The 24,489-nt window shown below is 43.2% G+C and overlaps 3 protein-coding genes across 9 annotated transcripts; all 3 read left to right on the plus strand.

Annotated features, from left to right (window-relative positions):
* The first annotated feature begins 48 nt into the window (after window positions 1-48).
* On the plus strand, window positions 49-23,495 carry LOC124411036 (transcription factor SPT20 homolog). 4 transcript variants are annotated; one of them, XM_046889877.1, is made up of 12 exons: window positions 49-59; window positions 17,949-18,446; window positions 19,532-19,924; window positions 20,026-20,380; window positions 20,616-20,827; window positions 20,948-21,037; window positions 21,140-21,523; window positions 21,617-21,848; window positions 21,956-22,430; window positions 22,515-22,809; window positions 22,907-23,014; window positions 23,159-23,495. In XM_046889877.1, exons 2-12 carry the CDS (start codon window positions 18,420-18,422, stop codon window positions 23,270-23,272), a joined length of 2,685 nt encoding a protein of 894 aa, XP_046745833.1. In that variant the 5' UTR covers window positions 49-59; window positions 17,949-18,419; the 3' UTR covers window positions 23,273-23,495. The 4 variants fall into 4 exon arrangements, with proteins under 4 accessions (XP_046745833.1, XP_046745832.1, XP_046745830.1 ...); XM_046889876.1 differs by lacking the exon at window positions 49-59 and having other exon boundaries at window positions 17,645-18,446; XM_046889874.1 differs by lacking the exons at window positions 49-59; window positions 17,949-18,446 and adding an exon at window positions 19,122-19,382.
* On the plus strand, window positions 1,084-7,865 carry LOC124411038 (cullin-3-A). Its single transcript, XM_046889879.1, has 13 exons — window positions 1,084-1,785; window positions 2,779-3,162; window positions 3,236-3,439; window positions 3,530-3,709; window positions 3,822-4,196; window positions 4,266-4,436; window positions 5,213-5,320; window positions 5,432-5,609; window positions 5,690-5,916; window positions 5,995-6,164; window positions 6,234-6,372; window positions 6,458-6,582; window positions 6,676-7,865. The coding sequence occupies exons 1-13, from the start codon at window positions 1,729-1,731 to the stop codon at window positions 6,698-6,700; spliced, it is 2,343 nt and encodes a 780-aa protein (XP_046745835.1). The 5' UTR covers window positions 1,084-1,728; the 3' UTR covers window positions 6,701-7,865.
* LOC124411040 (glycerol-3-phosphate dehydrogenase, mitochondrial) lies at window positions 8,218-16,186 on the plus strand. Of its 4 annotated transcripts, none has more exons than XM_046889883.1 (12): window positions 8,218-8,371; window positions 11,416-11,563; window positions 12,253-12,406; window positions 12,491-12,713; window positions 12,795-12,958; window positions 13,039-13,151; window positions 13,241-13,434; window positions 13,543-13,931; window positions 14,042-14,292; window positions 14,362-14,709; window positions 14,899-14,997; window positions 15,741-16,186. In XM_046889883.1, exons 2-12 carry the CDS (start codon window positions 11,471-11,473, stop codon window positions 15,873-15,875), a joined length of 2,163 nt encoding a protein of 720 aa, XP_046745839.1. In that variant the 5' UTR covers window positions 8,218-8,371; window positions 11,416-11,470; the 3' UTR covers window positions 15,876-16,186. The 4 variants fall into 4 exon arrangements, with proteins under 4 accessions (XP_046745839.1, XP_046745836.1, XP_046745837.1 ...); XM_046889880.1 differs by lacking the exon at window positions 14,899-14,997 and adding an exon at window positions 15,046-15,147 and having other exon boundaries at window positions 8,221-8,371; XM_046889881.1 differs by lacking the exon at window positions 14,899-14,997 and adding an exon at window positions 15,046-15,147 and having other exon boundaries at window positions 8,221-8,369; window positions 11,411-11,563.
* Window positions 23,496-24,489: the final 994 nt, after the last annotated feature.

A 24,489-nucleotide genomic window follows, 5' to 3' on the forward strand; every position in this document is an offset into this window, starting at 1 on the left:
TTAGATTACCTCATTTATAGAAACTCTAACAACCTTGTGCGAATATCGTTGGATTATCGGTAGCCTCGCATTGGTTCGAGATAACTGTAAACTGATATGAAATCTCACTCTCCAGCTACTCTGTATTTAAATTATATAACTTCAAGACTTCCTGAGTAGCCATGGTCAAAGATCAAGTTGGATACTTGAATTGCGTATAGTTTACGTAACTTCACAACTTGAACGTTGGTAAAAAAAACACAGTTTCTTTTCCATCCATATTCAAATTATCGGTAACCGGTTACTTCTTCGTCTGGCTGATTGTAATTAAAGATTGATTTCAAGAAACCAGTAATCGATGAGTAAGCCCTAAATACGCATAGCACTGAAGAAGATAATGCCGCATTTATTTCCGAACTATCGACGCTGGATGAGTTCCTCTTTTTTCTTCATTCCCATTTGTACAGACATCGTACAGAGTTTGGAACAGGTCACATAAGGTCATTGGACTGGGAGAATCCAGTGTTATGCATAACTTCTGAGAAATTGCGTCACCGAGAGTGAGAGGTATGCATTATCAAAAACCCTCTTGGCCATCTAACTATCCGAATAGAAGACTTCTAGCCAACTGTATCGGAATTTTTTTACCATAGATGGCTATAGAGCTATAGTATCGGCAGTGAGTGACACAATGCAGCCTTATCATTTAACGGAATTGAATTGTCGGCCAAATAAGATGATATATTGTAGACACTACTTCGTGGTAAGCGCGTATTTTGTTGCAGTTTTAAATTACGTTACCTTCAAAAAGCCTCTTGACTATCTAACTATCGGAACAAACGGCTTCTGGCCAACCGTACGGGAACTTCTTTACCATGGAGAGATATAGTACCGGTAGTCAGTAATGAAATGCAACCTTATTATTAGACGGAATGACGGATTACCCGCCAATGCGATATTTTGTGCATACAATTTTGCATGGTAATCGCGTATTTCATTGCAGTTTTATGTTACATTACATTACACTCTGATAAAGGAGTGTAATTATAGTACCGGACGAATCGAACGCAGCCCACGGCGCTCGATCAGTTGTTCGCCTTTCGTGCTCGCTTCATCGCCTTCTCCTCCTCCTCCTCCACCGACAGCCCGTCGTCATCGTCGCGGAATAATTAGGAAAATAGATCGTCTGATACACACGGTTAAAATTCGGTATGCCTCGATCGGTGGAAAGACGTGCTATATCCCATTGAAGTGAGATTAAATAAGGCGTAGGAAAAAGGGAAGTAGGAAGAAAAAGAGACCTAACGAAGAAGAGACGTACGTGTAAAGGCCGACGTCGTGAGGCAGACGCGTTTAAATAACACAGGGAAAAATTGACGCGAGTGTTCTGTGTTTTGGTGGCGCGACTCCATTTTATTCCTACCACTACCCACCACACGGCCCCGCGATAACGGGTAATTTTTGATGCCTTGTTTTTCTGCAAATAACCGACATTGACTGGTCGTTCGTTCCTCGTTGTTTCTCACCGTCGTGTGAGCGTCGATATTATTCCTCGTACCTACCGTTGCGAAATACGCGTCGCCCCCGCGCCCGCCCCTGGCCTCGATGCGTGAATGACACCGTTAAAGCTTTGTAAATGTGTGTACGGAGATCGAGATTTTCGCTGACTCGATTTTTTAGTGTTGGTAGTAATAATACCGAAGTGTCAAGCTGAACGAAGACCCTTGAGGAGATTTTTTACTACTGAAAATGATGAAGAGCGGCGCGACCCACAAGAGAGAAAAAATGCGGATACGCGCGTTTCCGGTAAGACGATTTCTCACGTATCTTATTTATCTCATAGACGAATTTGCATGCTTGTTGAAGTGAAGGAACAAAAACCCGCTGCTCCTCGCCTCTTGACTCTGGCAGTTTTCATATTGTCACCTTCTCACGATGCTCGACGCTCGAGTTCGTCCGATTTCACGCACTGTCATTTAAATGAAAATATGTCCACCCGTCATTCTCCCCACCTCCTTCTCCACCTCCTCTTTCCCTACCCCTTTAACCTAGATCACACCGAGTATAACCACATAATAATATAACATATTTGATCAGCTTTCACTTTCGGGCCCTTTGTATATTGTACCGAGATAGCAAAACCACAGCAGCCTACGAAATGCGCACTGGTTCGGTGAAAGAGGCTGATGTGTTTTTTTTCCCCATTCTCACCCCCAAATTGGAGACAGTTGCCTTAGCAGTTGTAAAGACAATGGAACGGAGTATGCTTTTCACTTTTTTTCCCCTACAAATCCAAAAAACGAAATTTTTCACCCTGACCAAAGCTACTTTCGCCAAATTTTCAAGTCTAAAGTCTGACAAATCACCAAAACTACCAACAGGCCGCATGGTTGCCTGTTCAAAGGACTCGGCCTGGATGTAGAAAATCCAAGTTAGTGACAGCGGCAATCACGTCTTTGCTGACGCCACATTGACAAGCCAAGGTTAATTTCGAGGGTTCTTGATATGGCGCCTAAACTGATTGTCGCATAAAACGATAGGCTAAAGAGAGCAATCGAGCCATTACCGCACTGAGAAGGATTGAATAAAAATCCAACCATGGAGCGTGGTCAACTCGTAAAACCAACAACCCAGATTGCGCACGGAGCGCTCGGTGAAATAGCTACTATCTCGGGACTGTTTCGAGCAGGGAATCCGAGCTCTCTTGTGATTGTCGACACCCTTGTGAGGGACACTGTCTATTAATTTGTCAGATCGGCGTTGAGTTTTTATTCTCAAACCCAAATGCTTTGTTTTCAGATGACCATGGACGAGAAGTATGTGGAGAGTATTTGGGCATTATTGAAGAATGCCATACAAGAAATACAAAAGAAAAACAACTCCGGCCTGAGTTTTGAGGAGCTGTACCGCAACGCATACACCATGGTCCTTCACAAGCATGGCGAGCGTTTGTACACTGGGTTGAAAGAGGTTGTTACGCAGCACCTGGAGTCAAAAGTTCGGGAAGACGTGCTGCGCTCCCTTCACAACAATTTTCTCCAGACACTGAATCAGGCTTGGAACGACCACCAGACCTCCATGGTTATGATTAGGGACATACTAATGTACATGGATAGGGTTTACGTGCAACAGCACGATGTCGACAACGTCTACAACCTGGGTCTAATCATATTCAGGGATCAGGTAATGCAAGATCGAATCTGTTTCTTTCGCTACACCCGTAGAATCCTTTTGGATGAACCGTTATTTATTTCAGGTAGTCAGGTATGGCTGTGTGAGGGATCACCTACGCGAGACGCTCCTGGGAATGGTAGCCAGGGAGAGAAGGGGAGAGGTCGTCGATCGAATCGCGATAAAGAATGCTTGTCAAATGCTAATGCTGCTCGGTATCAACTGTCGCCAAGTTTATGAAGAGGATTTCGAGAGGCCTTTCTTGCAACAGAGCGCTGAATTTTACAGGGCTAGTTTTACTATTATTTTCTCAAAACCACGTCAATTGTCCTATTAATTTTCAATTAATCACGTTGAACTTTTATACAAATATCAACAGATGGAGTCGCAGAAGTTCCTTGGCGAGAACAGCGCCTCTGTCTACATAAAGAAAGTTGAAGCTAGAATTCTTGAGGAGTCTGAACGGGCGAAGCACTATCTGGACGAATCCACAGAGCCAAGAATAGTCGAAGTGGTGGAGGAAGAGTTGATCAAAATACACATGAGAACCATCGTTGAGGTGAGAACAAGATTTTGCAGCAAATTTCATGCATATCAAATCTTTGACACACGTTACAGAATTGCTCTGAGGCCTTGTACACTTTGAAAAAATCAAACGAATGTTGTTGCAGATGGAGAACAGCGGTGTGGTGCATATGCTGAAGAACCAGAAAACCGAAGACCTTGGGTGCATGTACAAATTATTCGCGAGAGTAACAGATGGATTGCGCACTGTATCAGATTGCGTGTCGCAATTCCTTAGAGAGCAGGGACGAGCCTTGGTCCAAGAAGAGCATGAGCCAACCACAAACGCGATACACTTTGTGCAAAATCTGCTGGACTTAAAAGATCGTTTTGACCATTTCCTGCACCACTCGTTTAACAATGATAAACTGTTCAAACAGATGATTGCGTCGGATTTTGAACACTTTCTGAATCTAAATTCAAAGAGCCCTGAGTATCTTTCTCTCTTCATTGATGACAAATTAAAGAAAGGCGTAAAGGGGGTAAGTTAAACGCGGCTTGGTATGAAGATCTTTTCGTGCTGAGTTTGACCGACATGTTACTTTCCACAGATGACAGAGCAAGAGATCGAAGGTGTGCTCGACAAGACGATGGTTCTCTTCAGGTTCTTACAAGAGAAGGATGTCTTTGAACGATACTACAAACAGCATTTAGCCAAGCGATTGCTTCTGAATAAATCCGTCTCCGATGACAGCGAAAAGAATATGATCTCAAAGCTAAAGGTACATGGTTCATGATTGCATCTCACAAACGCGCTTGTAGAGGCGCTGACACCTAGTTTCATTCGACACGCTTTGGAAAACTGAGGATAGAGTAAATTTTCCCATTGGATAGTGTGAAAATTTTAAATGGCTAGTTCTGGCAGACACAGGGCGCGTTCAACGTGGACGTGGACATCTTGATCGCAATGAAAAAACTGAACGCTGAGCCACCTAAAGATTCCCAGGAGTCGTTCTTCCGTCAAAGGTCAAAGGGCTAGTGCACAAAGAGAAACTAGACTAGAGTATGTCCGTCCACCCTGTGTCCCAATCCCATTGTAGGATCAAGTAAGTGTCCGCTTTGTAAACCATGCTGAAAACCATGCTTCGAACTGACCAACGGACATTCAAAACCTTTCGACAATTTAATCATCCTTTCGTTCAGACTCGTATGCGAGTATTATTCATCAAAGAATTGGATCTAATTCAAACACGGCGCGTGTCTCGGGCATGCTTTACGAAGCTTTGATTTTCTTAGCCGATTAAACACCATATTGCAGTCAGTGCGATAAGCAATTTGGCAGAGTGAGCGGCAAAGACATATGCCTTGGAGTTCTGCATGGTTTAATAAAGCTAGCACTTTACTTTTAAAAAAAACATAAGAATGTACAAACCTTTCGTCAACTACTGCAGGACTTCAGGCCAGGTCAAAATCTCGATTAAAAAAATAGTCATCTCAAATTCTAACACCGTATACTATATGCACCTATATAATAACTCGTCACTGTACAATTTTTTAGACTGAATGCGGTTGCCAGTTTACATCAAAGCTGGAAGGAATGTTCAAGGATATGACGGTCAGCAACACTATAATGGAGGAGTTTAAGGAACACGTTTTAACATCTGGTGTAAGTTACAAAAGTATTTAAAAAAGATCTTTTCTTACGATTTCAAATTTTGCTGACGTGAAAATGCACAGGTATAATTTTATCTGAATAATTGCTTATCAAATTCCACAGACAAGTCTACATGGCGTTGACCTAAGCGTGAGGGTTCTGACGACAGGATTTTGGCCAACACAGTCAGCAACACCGAATTGCAGTGTGCCCTCAGCGCCAAGAGAAGCTTTTGATGCTTTTCGATGTTTCTACTTAGCCAAACACAGCGGTCGTCAACTGACATTACAACCACAATTGGGTGAGTTACTAGGCATCTTTGTTGAATCGAATTCAAGCAGAATTGGCAAATTAATGGTTCATAGTTGACCTTGTTTACAGGCTCGGCTGACCTTAATGCAGTTTTCCATGGACCTCGAAAGGAAGACAGTAATGGTGGAGGTGTGGACACTCCCTCGTCTTCTAGCACATTGGGCAACGGAAGTGGCAGTCTTTTAAGCCAGCGAGGAAGCAGCACTGGAAACCCGCGCAAACATATTATCCAAGTATCGACGTACCAGATGTGCGTACTCATGCTCTTCAACAACAGAGATCGACTTACTTACGAGGTTCGTTACATTCCCACGATTTTAATCTATACAAAGATGAATGAACTCTACTGACATCAGCCTTTATCAATATCGCAGGAAATTCAGAACGAAACTGACATCCCCGAGCGAGATTTAGTCCGAGCGTTACAATCTCTGGCAATGGGGAAAGCGACTCAGCGAGTACTCCTCAAGCATCCAAAAACCAAAGAGATTGAGCCGACACACTGCTTCAGCGTAAATGACAGTTTCACCAGCAAGCTTCATCGGTAAGTTTTGAGACTTACATTGTTTCGTTTGATCTCGTCTGCCTCATATCGGGTCTGTCCAATCTCTAGAGTAAAAATCCAAACGGTTGCGGCCAAGGGAGAGTCCGAGCCTGAGAGAAGAGAGACGAGGAACAAAGTTGACGAGGATCGAAAGCACGAAATCGAAGCGGCGATCGTGCGAATTATGAAGGCACGCAAACGCATGACAGTACGTATTCTTCTCTCTATTGCTCCATAAAATGTATAAATCTCGATCGTATTCGCTATCTCATATTTTGTTTCAATTTAATTAGCACAACATTCTCGTGACGGAAGTGACAGAGCAGCTCCGCGTACGATTCCTGCCCTCGCCTGTCATCATAAAGAAACGCATCGAAGGGCTTATAGAACGTGATTATCTGGCCCGCACCGAAGATAGGTAAATAGTCCAGTTCTTTTTGCTTTTTCCATTCTTAGACTTCCCACATGGCTCAAACCTTCGGCTCATCCCTACATTCGCTATTTGTTACAGGAAAGTCTACACTTACGTGGCTTGAACACCGCCCCAAACATCCCCAAGATTGTACAATTGCGTAAGTGGCCACTCTCAACATATTAGGCACGATATTCACAATCTCGTATTAGTATCAAGCCTGCGCGTATTTAATTATTCGGATATTCCCTCGGCAATCGTTGTTATTATATTATCCTTCCCCCTTACCATAGAGATTTAAAAAGAATAAACGAAATTTTTTACATTCGATACCGAGTTATTTCAAATATATACACTATGTAGACATACTGCCGTCATCAAGAGTAACTGTGCGGAGGATGCACGACGTGTACCTCATGAACCAAACTGGGTATTTCTGGGAAATTTGTATGCCCCAAGGAAGTTCTCTAATTGCTCATCGTTGTCACATGACTGTCAACTAGTCTCGTTTCAACCAATTGAACACAACCCCTTTGTGCAATACAAATTTTCTCTGCACATTCCAAGTTCTTTTAAGAATTAATTTGTGTTCAAAGTGTGAGCGAATACTTTCTCGGTACTCTTCATTTTACGTGTTTTAATTCGGCTTTTTTTGTTTTCTTTTTTTTTTTTTGTCACATGTGACGGTGGTGAGTGGTTAATGGTAGCGGACGTTTGTAGAGTATAACATAAGATCTATAATAATGAAATCAAAATAGTGAGATAGACTTGATTTATTTATTTTTATTTTTTTCCAGCATATATCGACTCGGATATTAAGAACTGTGGGTCGAAATAAAATAAATTGATCGTATAAAATCTGTAACTAATTGAGAAAGAAAAAACATGCCAACGGTAAACGATATAGGTTTAATTATTATAAAGAATTTAAATTATTCCAGATGCATTAATGAATTATACTTACGTACATTTTACATGTTATACTTCCGCCCGACCCTTATCCCTTGTTATGACCTCTTCCTCTCTGAATTATTCCTTGTAGAATTTGGCTCTTGCAGAAACTATAAAATAATACACACAGGTATATTGTCGTGAGTAACACAGCGACTGCCTATACCTAATTTGTTACGAACGTGACCGTAGAAATTGAGTGTGAAAGTGCGTATATAATATATGCGGAAAATTTTTTTTGACTGGGTGTATAAGTAAGGTGTGTCTGAGTATGTATCTTCAAACTATTGTATGTGATAATGAAAAAAACGTTGTATCAATAAATGGATTTAAATACAGTTAATTTTACCTATAAACATTATAATGGGTGAACCCCGATTTGACACAAGAAATACGTATGTTTCATAAGATTCACGTATGACGACAGAACAGAAAAAATACATGAAAGATGAAGTCACCATCACAAAAAAGCGAACCTGTGCTTCTAACAGAAAAAAATCTAACAGTCATAATCAAGTTTTCAGGCTTATCGCGGTACAAACGATGATTATTATACAATTAAAAATTCCTTTCAAACGAGGCCGGATTCTGCGCGCGGTGGGGAATTGTGACAGATCGTGCGCGGCGTCGGCAGCGTTCGGCGCGTCGTTAGTTCGCCGTCGATGTTGGTGGTGTGAGGATTTCCAGGGATCGAACCACCGTCGCAGGCTTGTTCACAGGACGCGGACGAAACGTTAGTTCTATCTGTGTGCGAAGAATAATGTGCTGATACCAGGCTGTGTTTCGACTTGTTGAAGAGCGGTGACATCGAGGGCTGGATGATTTCGCACCCCTGCACCTTCGTGAGTACCACTGCATCCCTCCGCCACACAAACACCGTTCATTTCACACAAATTTCCCCGCCCTGTGTGATTTCATTGCCAATTCCCCGACAAGGTTAAAAGAAGTCACGTGTACGCGTGCATTCGCGTCCCGTACGTTCCGCGAATACGTAATCGCGCCGCTGTGCGAGATAGAAGACCGCGATATCGCCACTATAGGAAAGAGGAAACGCACGCGGTTACCTCGTTCATCCATCTATCCAGCGGCAACTTATATCTATGTAGCAAAGCGGGTGTTACCGCGATTTCCCATTTCGACGCGAAGAGCCTGATTCGTGCCCACCTATTCTTCCCGGTTTATTGTGCCACGGCATCGTTTCAACAGCCCCCCGGGGACTTGGAGGTGAGAAGAGACATTCGTTCTGAAATACTCCTCCTCGCCAGGGATAAAAATAAGTTCGTTAACGGCCTAGGATTGCCGGTTCTTCCGGGGTGTGGTGCGCAAAACGCCATACAACTGCCCTGGGCCGTCGCATGTATCATGTATATGTATGTATAACGCAATATGTTCAGCCTGAGCTTCGGAATGAGGAGAAGTTTTGTCAGAGCGTCGGGTCTTTCGCAAATTGCACGACTTGCACACGTTCGCTTTTATTACTTGCGACGAATTGGGCAACGCACCGACGAACTGCGGATCTCTCGAATCCGGTCCCCATCGATTATTCGTACTCTCTTGGCTGTGTTGCGATTCCGGATTCGTCACGTTGTGTCGAGTTACTTTTTTTGCAGAATTCACAGGACCATCGGATACGAGGCAATGGAATTCGTGTTGCATGCGTATAATCTATAGCCACATTGTGTCCGCCGCGTTTAATCATCCTACTTGACATTTAAGCTGTTGGCACAATCGCAAGCTCGTCCCGTGCACTATTTTCGTATAAATAGTACCGCGCAAAATATATACACAGCTTGCAGGGGAGTATATCGAAGAATATTAGGCATCGTGTTATGTATACTAATTGCAGGCATTCTTTTTCGTTTCTCCCGCCTTCTTCGAGATAAATTGCATATTGTCAACTCAAGAACAAAAACAAGTTCAATTGTCTCGTTGACGAGGTAGTGAAATATCGTTGTTTGCTAAACTATTTTTCGGAATAAGGTGCATAGCGAATGAGCTCATTCTTTTAAACACGTTAGTTGAGCGTATTGAGCGTGTACGTTTCGTAAAGAAAACAATATATCATATGTTGATAATTATTATGCAAGTTTGTCGTCACTAGTGCGATATTTGCAGAGGGTCACGATTTTTTGATCATGGTGAAGTTTGTACCGTTATTGTAACGATGGATCATTATAAAAACTCGTTATTTTGCAATTTTAGGATGATCTGAAATTTGAAAATTTTAATAAAGCATGAACAATCTCAGATTTTGTAAATTCAACTTTTCCAGTTATTCTAAAGGTGCAAAATAGTAATTTTTCTTTCAAAATTTAACGTACGGTAACGTTACTACCTTCACCTCCGCATTTTTTGGTGCACCGCCTGATTGGAAAATTACGCAAATTTATCACAACTTAAAGGCAGAGAAACCGAAATTGGGTGTTCTCATTTCTTTCGTGAAAACTACGCCCAAGAATTTACACTATGTCATTAGTAAATGCAAAGAAATAGATTATTCGGTGTTCGTGTGGTATAGCTATATACAAACAGACACTCGACAAAACACTTGATCCAAACTCACGTAAGTCGCCTCCACGCAAGTGGATTAAACTTATTGATCTTTCTTCCTCAATAAAACGCTAGACTGGCTGATCTTGAGTCATGCGATAAGACGATAAGACGTCTAGCGTGTTGGATACACAGAAAATAAAAAAAAATCTCCCGACGTATTCACGTGCGTACGTTACACAATTTCGTAACTGATAAACTTCGCAAGTGAGTGTCGAATCCAGCGTATCTCACACACAGCTGCACGAACTCATGCGCTCCTAATCCCCAAGGCTAAACCCGTTCAAACCAGCATAAAATTAAAAAATAATTGTACGCATGGTAAGCATGCCTTTACACGCCGCACATACACGTTCGCGTACATGCAAACAAGCAGGTACAAACATACATACCATAATCTGTCTACCAGGGAAAGCATTTTTAGCGCTAAAATGGATAGATGTGTGTACAAATACGATACGTTTTATACCTATATACCTGTATCGTACATACGCTGAGAGACAGGCACGTGCATGTGGCGCAGTTTCCTTAGTACAGTGCGGCAAGTATTCTCACCACCTATTTTATATCCATTTTTTTGGATATTTAGATAACTTATCAACGTTTATCTTTGCGATTTTTTCTTACTTCTCATAGTATATAGTATACTAATAGTTTTTCAATACTCGAGAATAATTATTGCGATATAATGTAAATTTTTATTGTTTCGAACAAATTGATTTAAAAAAAATGGTGAAAATTGAACGAATAATTCATTTCCGACAAAGTTGCTCCTCTACACATATACACGTTTTACATGAATTATAAGTTTTTGGGGCCTCTTATTGCGAATCTGGAATGGGATTTTAAAAATTCAAGCAGGCGGATCCAACATGGCGGATGAAAATTTCAAATTCGATCGAGTCCGAAGAAAGAACTCTGTCCAGGGGTTTTCGGGGTCGTTGATTACGAATCTGAAATCAGATTCTAAAACTGCAGTATGGCGAATCTAATCAGCGATCCCGAAAATCCTTGCATCGAGTTTTTTGACCGGATTTAATTAAATTTGAAATTTCCACCCGCCATCTTGAATTTTTGAAATCTTATTTCAGATTCGTATTCAGCGATCCCAAAAACCACAGAATACTATCTTGTTATACAGCACAATAATGTAAAGGGTTAAACGTTGGATGTCTGTGCCGGCGGGCGTGAGTTGCGAAATCCCACGTGCTTGGACAAGTAGCCAAGGTCTGCGGCCAAGGATGACGCACTCTCAAATCACTGCGATGATCCGCGTTCAGCAGACGGCTCAGCTGATGTGACTTCGAGGATCTAAGCGATTTTCCTGTTTCAGGTGACGACGGGCGAATCAGTTGAATAGCGAACATCGACGTTGCGCGAGTCATCCTGTATAATGGCTACGCGGAAACTCATCCTCACGGCCGGGGCGAGTGCCATCGGTGCCGGTGTTATCACATCTCATTACTTCCTCACGGACTCAAATACGGTTAGTTATACCTATGTACAAAGCCCGTGATTTATCAGCTTCGGCATATTTTAATGCTATCCTGATATTGCTTTACGTATCTTCGTATGATATTACCAATTTCACTGATTATCGCCCACGGCAAAGCGCTTAATTTCATGCCGCGAAACCCTCGACGGCTGTTACGTGTGATTTGCTATTAGCTAATCGTTTAGACCCTGAGCTATAATCACCTGTGTTGGATTTATTGTTGGGCAGTGCCGCGAAATTCCACACAGTCGATTGTCTTACTTATTGAAATATCCTGAAATGAATTATCTTATTGATCAACTTCTTACAATAAGTCTTGTGGCAATTTTCTGCAAAACGCTATAATTACTACAGTCTATTACATTGGAACTGCTAGGATCATTTTGCATCATTCTGAGTCTCTCCTACTCGACCTCTGTATATAATAAGTGCAGGTGTGAGCTATATCTACTCCTTCAGGGCATGTGAAGTAGGTATATAGATATATAGATAACATTAAAGTCACGGACCCTCTGAGATTAAATACCAGTGTTTGCCGGTATGATGTAACTGCAATTTGCATTGCTATTTATACACCAAACTCTATAGACATGGTATTACAATGCTACTATAGGCAAGTTCCGGATCCTAGAAGTTAATGCGTGATACAGAGCATTTTTCAAATTAAATTCCGTTTACAGGTGTTCGCTGAGCAAAAGGTGTCCAGACCTCCCAAGAGGCCTTTACCGTCAAGAGAGTCTCAGGTCAAGTCTCTAAAGTCCGAGAATTACGACGTTCTCATAATCGGCGGAGGTGCGACTGGAGCAGGATGTGCCTTAGACGCTGCAACCCGTGGTGAGAATATGCACGAGCGATGGTTAAAGAAATCCTGCGTCTAATAAACACTGCCTTATTGTTTGTAATCGATGAAATGCCCAGGTTTGAAAACCGCTCTCATTGAGGGGGACGACTTCGCCTCTGGCACATCATCCAGGAGCACCAAACTGATACATGGAGGTGTTCGCTATCTGCAGAAGGCCATCATGCAACTGGATTTTGAACAGTATAGGATGGTCAAGGAGGCTCTACACGAACGTGCTTCCATGCTCCACAGCGCCCCTCATCTCGCCCACCCTCTACCTATCATGCTGCCCGTCTACACGTATACCTTTCATTTCACTCTACGCATTATAAATGTCAATTATGCATGAAGATGATAACATGTCTGTTATTCACGGCGCAGGTGGTGGCAGATACCTTACTACTGGTTCGGTATTAAGATGTATGATATTGTGGCGGGTAGCAAAACAGTCAAGTCCTCGTATTATCTAAGCAAGTCCAATGCTCTGGAGTTATTCCCCATGCTAAAGGGGGACAAGTTGACGGGAGCTATCGTCTACTACGATGGTCTGTTGCAGTTTTTTCTTGTCAGTGTCATTAGGGTTTTTCGAATAGTGTTGATAATACGGAATGCTTTACCTCAACAGGTCAGCAAGACGACGCTAGAATGAACCTGGCAATTGCATTGACCGCAGCGAGGCATGGAGCTACAGTTGCTAACCACGTCAGCGTTGTAAATCTACTCAAAGGACTCGACATTGTTAGTAGACAAAGATACTTTCGTCGCAAGTGACTCACTTTGTTTAAAATCACGTGTGTATTACATACTTGAATTGGACGTTTATGCAGGATGGGAAAAGAGTTCTGGTCGGCGCACGTCTTAAAGACGAGTTGACGGGTGAAGAGTGGGACGTCAAGGCTAAAGCGATAATAAATGCAACCGGTCCATTCACAGACCACATACGAAAGATGGATGATCAAACTGTGAAAGAGATCTGCTGTCCTTCGTCAGGAGTTCACATTGTCCTTCCGGGTTACTATAGGTATAATCACAATCGAAATCGATAGTGCAAATCCTCCAATGTAACATATCAAAATCAGTTTTCGACAGTTCAGCTAGATTACAATTTATAATTTCTGGTTATCTGCAGTCCCGATCAGATGGGTCTCCTGGATCCAGCCACCAGCGATGGTCGTGTAATCTTCTTCCTGCCATGGCAGAAACAGACAATCGCTGGCACAACCGACCTGCCGTGCGATGTCACCCACAACCCGCGGCCCACAGAGGATGAAATCATGTTCATCCTTCAGGAAGTGAAAAATTATCTAAATCCGGACGTTGAAGTACGACGAGGTGATGTGCTCTCCGCATGGAGCGGTATCCGGCCCCTTGTTTCTGACCCCAACAAGCCCAACACTCAATCTCTCGCGAGAAATCACATCGTTCATGTCAGTCCTACAAATCTCGTAACCATTGCTGGCGGAAAGTGGACTACATATCGCGCCATGGCTACGGAGGCAGTCGACGCGGCTGTTAAAGGTTTCTTGTTTTATCTCACATTATTTTGTTCATTAATAGCCAGATATGGAGAACCGTTTCGTAAATTGTGCATTGTAAGCGTTACTTATCAGTACCGTAACATTTCTCAGCGTGCAATCTGAAACCTGCGAGTGGTTGCCAGACAGACGGCATGCAGTTGGAGGGAGCCCATGGCTTTACACCAACGATGTACATCAGACTTGTGCAGGATTTCGGTTTGGAGTGCGAAGTAGCCCAGCATTTAGCGCAGAGCTATGGCGACCGAGCATTTGCAGTGGCAAAGATGGCGGCTCTAACTGGAAAGCGGTGGCCAATCATTGGCAAGAAAATACATCCAGAGTTCCCATATATTGATGCCGAGGTTTGTGCAAGTGATGCATACCTTTGTACGCATTCGTGTATCTATATCACAATATCCTTTATATCACAGATCCGATATGGAGTGCGTGAGTACGCGAGGACAGCAATTGACATGATCGCACGAAGGCTCAGGCTTGCCTTCTTGAACGTGCAGGCTGCGCAAGAAGCTCTGCCTGGCATCATTGATATTATGGCAGAGGAGCTCAACTGGTCGGCGGAGGAGAAGCAGCGGCAGCATCGCGAGGCCAGCGAGTTTCTCGCCAACGAGATGGGACAAATGGTGAATCGCGCATCCCGAGACAAGATTCCTATCAATCTTACCAAGGAAGAGATTCAGCTGTATATCAAACGTTTCCAGATTATTGACAAGGACCGTAAAGGATACGTCTCCATTAACGATATTAGGCGTGGGTTGAAGGTAGGGGAGCTGTCGCTGAGCGGAATAGGGCCACATATGATATCATGCTGTAATCTTGGTCATTCATTTGTAAACGAGGGGTTGATAATTCTTGAGATTCTGTCTACACAAAGACTGACAAGCAATGGTCATCCCCTAGTTTATAACGTACGCCTCAAAGCCTAAAGTTGATTTCGTCTTAAAATCCAGGGTCTTGGTATAATGCTGTCGGCAGAAGAGCTTCATACTCTGCTTAATGAAATCGACATGACGTACAATGGGCAAATGGAACTCCAGGACTATCTACAGGTAATCAAATAGATTTTCGCCATTAACGAGCCAAATATTTCTTTGCAGCTGTTTGGTGACAAGGAAGTACCTGGTGAGGAACTTCATGAAATCTTACGTGAAATCGACACTAACATGAACGGTCAAGTCGAACTGGACGAATATCTACAGGTCTGTCTTTCAGTCTCGAAAAATTCGCGTGTATGAGCATATCGCGTCGATTTTACACAGCTCTGTTTTGTTTGCTTTTTTGATTTTCACCTTGTATAAGTCAATGCATGAATTGCTGCCAATTTAATTGACTTGACGACTTCGCCTCTCCTCTTCGTTATGATTATAACTGTCTAATTCTTTCTTCCGACAACATCCGACTTTTAAAAAATTTGAATCCCAATTGTCTTTTAACAGTGTCCATTTTCAATCACATTGTACCCAATATAATTTACCTGTAAATGTATGCCTGCAAAGTTGCAATTTTGACCAATTTATTTCCCATCCACTAATATATGGTGCCTAGCGAATAGGTCTGCATTATTTCGTGCACGAATTTGCAGTGATAGTATTTTGATTTATAAATCTGTATTAACATATGCCTATAAATTTGCAATTTCGACCAATTTATTTCCCACCCACTAATATCTAGTGATCAGCGACTAGGTGTTTGCATTATTTTGTGCACGAGTATCCCATGACAGTATATTAATTTACCTGGTGCACCGCATGTAAAAATATTGTAAATAACTGGATAATTATGTTTCGCACAGATGATGTCGGCCATCAAGTCCGGTCACGTGGCTTATTCTCGATTCGCAAGGATGGCAGAAATGGAAGAAGCTCAGCATGAGAAAGACATACTTAAAAAACAAATAAGCGTCGAACGATCTGGTGGTGGCTTATAGAAGGGGAACCTTGACAAGACTGTGTCGAGATCGTGTTCTAATTGTTATTTATTGTACCTATGATAAGTACACCCTATGATCTATACCATTTTATGCTTTCCCACCCCTTCACGTCCCTATAGGTCGTATACAATACTCAAGCACATCCGCGATTCGGGAGATGCAACTTCACGATGTAGTACGTACTTCAACTCTCCTAATGAGCTGAATATTAATTGAGGAATGAACAAAGGGAATAAGATGAGTTGATAACTTGAAAAAATTTGCTTATCAAAGATGAAAACTATAAAAATATTTAATTTATTTCAAAACTTGTAATTTTCTTTATCACCAAGTTACCCCGGAACCCTAAACCCAATGTAACTAGACCGTCAAATATGCATAATTTATTATAAACCGATCATTTTCTGTACAAAAGGATATACGTGAGTGTATACTACTATTTATAGAACTGTACATACGAGTATCGCATACACTGACTATGGTGATTTGGCCTGCGTAATCAGTACGTAACATATAATTGCAATACTAAATAAACTGTCGAAAACCCTCGTTTTGTATATTTGAAATGATTTTAAATTACCAATAGTGTTATGAGATGGCTGTCATACAAATCTTCTAGGGTAACTTTGAAAACCTCCTAGATTCTCCTAACCCGCAGGGAGAATTCTCCGAAATTTCCTGCTATTTTTAACTGACAAAACGACCGTGAATCAAGTTTGTACAATATGACGTATATAATTGGCATTTAGAAATAAAATCCATCTTTGAAAAACAAGCTGTCCTTATATCTGTATAATGCTTTACAGTACCAGGAATTCTGACATTTGCCTTACCGATAGAATATCATATTTCCTCAAGTGGTCATCGTACTTGCCCAACAGAAATATATGAAACCAAGCCAGTAAAAACTCGGAAGTTGGCGAGCGAAGCGTAAATCTGACAATTTCTCTGTAGATAAATGGTTACCGACATTTTGTTACAAACAAATAACCACCAACGAAGTTGCCGGCAGTTGCTACTCACATGGTAAAAAGTATATGGAACACTAATACACTTAGGTAGATGAGCTAAACTAGGATTCAATTAAGTAGATGTATGATATGTACCTATGTATTACATGCCTATCTGATTATATATTTCTAAAGTTTCGAATTTTTTAAATTTTCTCTACCTGAATCAGCCTGTCAAAGCTCTATCATAGGCTCTAAGGCTCTATGTGATAAGTAAGCCGGCTCAAAACCGGTGTAAATATCAAAATATCTACCTACAATAGAACAATACAGGATACCTGAATGTCGTGAACCGTTGCGTGAACTAAGCCCTCTTTCCGCCACTTGTTGCTTAACACGGATAATGTGCAGCGTACCATTTCCGGCGCGATCTGTCGAAGAAATTTCAGTGCTTCCAAAGGCACCAGAGACACAGAGAGAGAGAACCGCGCGTAAAGTCGCAGATGGAATAGGATAGAAAAGGTATCCTGCCCCTCGGATCAGGGTTTCCGCCCGCAGACCCGGCGTCCGATGTAACAGATGCGCGGAGATTAGCCACCATTCGCGAAGCCGAATTGGAGGGATGACCGCGGCGAAAGGAGTGCGTGCTGGGTTGCCTAGGGAGCGGTTGGTAGGGGCCGCCCATGAGGGCCGCCCTTAGAGCCGCCAATCAGGACGTCAAGTTTCTCCGCCAGAGCCGCGCCACGTTCGCAGAACGCACTTGGCGATGCCTCCGCGGGCCGCGCCGTACCGCCCCACTCGGCAAGCAAGTAGTTCCATACACGACGCGAATCTAGACGAGTACGAGCACGAGCACGTTTTTGTCACCGATACAAACACAGGACGACACTCCTCGTGGCGTCACAAATACAAATAGGTGTAAGCCTGGAGTTTTATCGCCCAAAAAGGGGGTCCCGCGTTCGCGGTGTAAGCGAGCTGAAAGTGTCGTGTTTTGTTACTGCCGCTTGTGTGGGGTACATTTTTCACGGCTACTCACCGATGAAAATACATGGTGCAATTGCGCGTCGTCATCGATAGGTTTGAATCTTATTTGGGTTCTAGCTCGTCCGACTGTTGCGAGTGATCCAGCTGACTGTGGATTTTCCCGTTTTCGAGCGAGGCAGTCGCGCGAGAGACCTTGCCTCTTTGTTCGGTTGCCTCGTCGCGACGCTCGAATGACTGTAAGAAGTTGTTTCCCGCTAGTGCAGTGTGATGATACTGTGAGTATGAATAATGCGTGAAGAAGACAAGTAAAGGTTGTGTGCGCCGATAGTTTTGTTGGACGAACGTAAAACTGTTCGTAGTGTTCTTTTATTTGTTATTAACATATCGATCGGCGGAGGAATACATCACAAGTGTTGTGCCCTGTGTTCCGAGGAGTGCAGTGCAGCTTAAACGAGGAGCACGGCGTACGCTCGAAACGATGCAACGGTTCTCTGTTTGATCTGGTACGAGCGTCGTGCAGCGAGTCGTCTCGTCTCGTCTCGTCTCGTCCTCGAAAAGCGTTGTCTCTTCGTTCGTCCTTGCTCCTTCACCTCCCCCTCCGCGTATTATGGCCACAGTCAAGATTCAGCCAAAGGTAAGCCAGACACAGAAGGCAGCGAGTAGCTTTCTCGCATCGTTTGTGTATTATTATTGGTACATACAAACAGGAGCGCGCGGGGGTTCGAAAGAGCACGTGTCGGTCCGCGATCTAGGTGGAGTCCGCGGGGAAAAGTGGGTGGAGGCTGGCCACGCGAGGCCTTCCTGATACCGCGGGTAGGTGTGTGCGTGAGAGTCGGTTACGCAGATGAGAGGCGTTTATCCGGCCTCGCGCCCGTCCGCCGTTCCTTTTCGTACCCGCCGTCCTTGCCAGCGTCGCCTCTCCGCGTCGTTCGACGCCCCGGGGCGGGGAGGGGGACGAACACCGCAGTTACGTACCGCGCGATGCTTTCATCGGGTTCTTACGGAGCCCCGGGTCTATAAATTGACGACTACTAAGTCCTCATTCGTTCGATTTCGGATTATAGAACATCATTTTATTCTGCGGAGAGAATTTCTAGTCTGATTTAACTGTAAGCGCAATAAAAATTCGAACCCTGATTTGCGTTACAAGTATCGCTTAAGTTCGGGTGCGGGGTCTCGGCGAGCAGTGTTACTTCCCTGAACTTGAGGGAGGGTCGCAAAGGAGGCGGAGGGACGCCTCTCTCCTTCTATCTTTCTCTCTCTCGCCTTTTCTCTACGTCGCCTTCTCTCTCGCGGCGCTGGAGGACGGCGGCGCCCAGCGTGCCCAGCGTCGCGTTTCAGCTGCCCGCGAGTTGCCGCGAGTCTTCTTAGCACCGACCGTGTTGCACGTCTGTCAACGGCATTCGGTCTTCGGCTCGAGTCGACCGTCGATCGCGGTCCTCGTATTGTCGGGATTTTTTAATCAGCTACAACTACAATCGCGCCTGGAACGATTGTAACTTTATTATCGCGGGCCATGGGCCAATTTTCCCAGGTGGACCCAAACAGGGATGTCGTCTCTGATACGACGGTAGGTAAACCGCGAATGTAAGCTAACCACGCGTCGCGCCGTTCCACGAAACCCGTTTTCAATTACTGAATATTAATACATTTAATACAAACTGCATACGTATCGTGCGTTAATTTTTCACACTGCTAAGAAATTCGTATTTTTACTAGGAGGAGGTCGATGAGGAACACGACCCGTTGCAACAACAAGAGGTGGTGGAACAGCAGCAGCAGCAACAACAACAACAGCAGCAGCAGCAACAACAGCAACAACAGCAACAGCAGCAGCAGCAACAAGAGCAACAGCAGCAGAATGCTCAGCCCCAGATTCGATTTTTAAACGCAAATGTCTTACAGCAGCTCCAACAGCAGCAGGTTGCGCAGCAACAACAGCAGCAGCAGCAGCACGATGCGCAACAACAGCAGCAACAACAACAACAACCACAAGTCATTACCTTGCAACAATTACAAAACTTTGTGCCTTTGCAACACGCTCAACAAGACCAAAATCAACAGAGGGCGCAAACCATATCAGTACAAGCTCTGCCGCAGCAGTTCTTACAAGTGTGTTTGTATAATTGTATTAGTATTATTTTTCTAACAAGACATTACATTTATTACGAATGGGCTTATGAACGATATAAATTACCTGAAATATATTTCAGAATGCTCAACTCGTCGGTGGCCAAACTCAAGGGACATTGCAGCATCAGTCGCAGCCGCACCAACAACAGCAGCAGCAGCAACAGTTGAGTTACAACGTGATTCCACAGATGCAAACGGTGAATATTGATGGCCAAGAGGCCCTCTTCATTCCATCGTCGGCAATGTCGGCAGCAACTACTCACCACCAGTCACAGCCGACGATGCAATTTGCAACAACAGGCGGGCAGCAGGTGCAGCTAGCCAGTGGGCAGACTCTCATAACTCCGCATCCCGTCAGCCTGATCAGAGCACCCAATGTTTTCCCCACTTCCATCCTTCAAAACATCGGTGGACAAACTGTCCAGTTGCCAACAGGTATAATTTTCCTCCTACCTATGCTGACTCTCGCTTCTTGTCACAGTTTTGTCCTGCATGTCTGACCACATTTTCAATCGCACATCTTAGAGAGGTGTTACTAATACTCGTAGACTCAGCCGCGTCGGTCGCTGCTTCTAACATCTAGCTGGCTGAACTTTGGTGAAACCTGCTTCGTCGCTTTGCTTTCACTGACTAACTGTCGCCTTTCTCGTCCACAATGGCAAACGGACAGATTCCAAGGCTAGCCTGGATGTTTCAGGGCAGAGTGTGCAGGTCCGACCGCTACAGTTTCCAATGCAACAAGTCCAACAAACGGTACCTGTTCAGGTTCCAGTCACAGTCAGCAACGGGCAAACTGTCTATCAAACTGTACATTTTCCTGTACAAGCTCTGTCTAATGTATTCAACATGCCCACTACTCAAATGATACCGCAAATCACTCAGGTTCGTTGACGTTTTATGTATCCAAAGCATTCTCATTGCACTAATTGGTCATCGAGATAAGATGCGTCTTTATCAGTGGGTTACAATTCATTACTGAAATACAAACCGATCACCTTACAGCAAATCCCGCAAATGGCCCAAATTATTACACCCAATGGACAAATACAACAAGTACAAATTGCAAATTTGTCGCAGCTGCAAGGCTTACAGGTAAGATCTGCCAGCAGTAAAATTCACATTTTATATTGCTTTGATTGTACCACCAAAAATTCCTGTGAAATTGTTAGACAATGAGATAACTATGACACACAGGGTCAGCAAGTTGCTCAACAAGTAGCTCAGCAAGTTGCGCAGCAGCAGGTTGTACAGCAAGTTGCTCAGCAGCAAACGCAGCAGCAGGTTGTCCAGACGGTTCAGCAACAACAAGTCGCACAAGCTCAGCATGTGCAACAGCAACAAGTACAACAGGTTGTGCAACAAGTTATTCAGCAGCAGCAGCAACACCAACAACAACAACAGCAGCAGCAGCAGCAACAACAACAACATCAACAACAACAACAACAGCAGCAGCAGCAGCAGCAGCAGCAACAACAGCAACCACAGCAACATCAAGTTCAACGTGTGCAACAAGTTTCAACGCCAGCCCCAACTGTGTCTACATGGAGCACTTCAGTCAGCACGCCAAGTAATGTTCAGGTAAAATTGATTGGCTACATTTGTTTTTTTAAAAAAGACAAATTGCAGCTAAAAGGGGCTTATCTAGATATTATTTATAATTATGTGCTGCAGGTGGTTGGAATAGGATCTCTTGGGAGGACAATGAACGGTAACATGTTGACGACGAAGGATGGGCAGAAGATTGATGTTCAGACATTGTCAACACTGACAAGGCAACCGGACAGTGTCGAAGGTGACCTCAAAGTGACCAATATCGACCCGAGTCACCTAGCCAACAGTCAAGTCATTCACATTCAAGCACCGCAAACCACTCAGTCTGCAATGCAACCCATTACCCTTACAGGTATTGTTTTCAGTCTGGTGTCGGTTTTTCTGTTTTGGTCGATTTCATTCAGCGTTAATCACTTTTAAAGTAAATTTTACATGTCTAAAACATCGACGACTCTACAGGTGCCCAGGGACAACAATTAACGTTGATACCAGCCTCTGCCTTGACCAACCTCACTTCGCAGGGCGGAATGATGAGGAGTGTCGGTAATAACATAATGCAGCTCCAACCGACGGCTGGCATGAATGCATCGAATGGATTTCTGCAGTCATTTCCCGTACAAAATATCCCTGGATTGGGAAACGTCCAGGTCATCCCGGCCAGTGCCTTGCAGCAGGCCTCCATGCAATCGTTACCTTCAAATCCAGCCGGGACGCAAATTGTTACCGCTGCACCAACTGTTCATATCGAGGGAAACGAACCATCCAAGTGGCAGATCGTGCAAACGATTCAGTCTGCGCCTGCGCCCAGCACTCCTGCCCCGCCAGCGCAGCAATATCAGGCAAGCACTACTGCGTCGGCGCCTGAGACTGATCCAAACAAACAGCATCGTAGACGAGTTGCCTGTACCTGTCCAAATTGTGGCGATGGCGATAGGTGGGCCATAAATATGCATATCTTGACATTTTTTTTATTCACTCGCTGCAAAACTTTGTCATAAATAAATTATCATTGATATAGAAACAGGGATATGACACGGAAGAGGCAACACGTATGCCATATTCCGGGCTGCAATAAGGTTTATGGAAAAACAAGTCATCTTCGAGCGCACCTGAGGTGGCACACTGGGGAACGGCCATTCGTCTGCAATTGGGTATTTTGTGGTAAAAAGTTTACAAGATCGGACGAACTGCAGCGACATCGGAGGACACACACGGGAGAGAAGCGGTTTCAATGCCCGGAGTGTACAAAGAAATTCATGCGCTCCGATCATCTCACTAAACACATTAAGACTCACACAAAACTTCGCAGTGGGGTAAGTTGGTAGTTTATTTCTGTTATTGTTGGCGACTTTTTTTTTTCAGATGTGAAAGTTCTCGTGACAATAACTGTTTTGCTCATTGTTGTTTTAGGATGCCGATGTCGATGATCCCGACAGAGATCTAGAAGCAGAGGCACCCCAGGAAAAATCTTGGCCTGTTAGTATAATAGCAATTCACAGTGATCTTCCAGCTTCTCAGGTATGTTGATTTTTAACTTGGCTGCGTTTCTTAACGATTGATAAGACAGAATGTAGTCATAAAACCCAAGTTCAGAAAAGCCAAAGAATATTTCCTAAAACATACGTGATTCAGTGTTTTAATGCAATGAATCGTATTATTTAGGAGGCAGCAACATCGACACAGGAAGGATCATCTGACAGTCAATCGTCGAGTGAGGAGAAGATGATAATCACCATACACAAAGAAACTGAATCGTCGGATATGAAGATGAACTGATCATTGTTTGTATCGTTATTTTTTAACGAACTTATACACAACACAGTAGGGTTCAGAAGCTGCGGCGCAAGATTGTTCATTCTGTGCTGTTATGTTCTGTTCTCGCTTGTCGTTTCCAGACACTCTGAATGTTGTTCTAGGATTCTTTTATTTCTTGATCAGCGTCTTGATAAAATCCAATCGAATTACTCCCGCGGCAGCACCAAAATACCGGGGCGTTTATTGAGTCGGCACCGTTTCTACAGAGTTCTTTTCTACAGAGTTCGTTTCTACAGAAGATATTTTCTACAAATTTCGATTCTACAGAATTATATTAGCTCTATATCCACGAAAGTCCTCCTAAAAAGACGTCTCTACAGACGAATTCTTTTAGATTGTTCGATTCTACAGAATTAGGTTCGGGAAGTTCGTTTCTCCAGAATTCAGGTCTGGAAGTTCGCTTCTACAGAATTTGATCGTGGAAGTTTGTTTCTCATACATATAATTGTCAATTTCGTACATTTTGATTTAATTTATTTTAAATCATTTGACCGCCAATTGTAGAAACGGAATTCCAGACCTGAATTCTGTAGAAACGAACTTCTAGAGCCAAATTCTGCAAAATCGACCTTCCAGACCTAAGTTCTGTAAAAACGAACTTCCAGACCGAAATTCTGTAGAAACGAGCTGCAGGTCGCAATTCTGCAAAAACGAACAATTGAAAATAATATCTCTGTAGAAACGGACCTGTAGTAATTGGAGGCCAAAAATGATGATGTAGAAACGATCATTGTGGCAAAATATCTTCTGTAGAAGCGATGTCTGTGAAAAATCATTGATATACCATTTTTTTTAGATGAATTTAAAAGAAAAAAAAGTGGTCGAACTTGGCGTATGAAAATCGTTGTGGTTGTTATGTAGCTATGTACGATAGATTATGTATATAAGAGCGTTATACATATACATACACATTACACATAATAGTGTATATATATACATATATATACACATATATTATATATTTTTGTATGATAATACTGTAAATAATGTACATATAAACGATTTTACACGGGTTTACAAACTTCTTAATATTTCAGTTCCTGTGCTGCGATTTAGTTTTCTAAATCAAAAAGAATGAAAGTAATGAATAGATGAGCAATGATTGCAAATGATTTGGGATAAAAGTAGTGACTGAAGTTTGGGATGTGAATTAAGAATATACCGAGTCTGCGATAATA

This window comes from Diprion similis, chromosome 10, assembly GCF_021155765.1.
Source record: "Diprion similis isolate iyDipSimi1 chromosome 10, iyDipSimi1.1, whole genome shotgun sequence".
Lineage (NCBI taxonomy): Eukaryota > Metazoa > Arthropoda > Insecta > Hymenoptera > Diprionidae > Diprion > Diprion similis.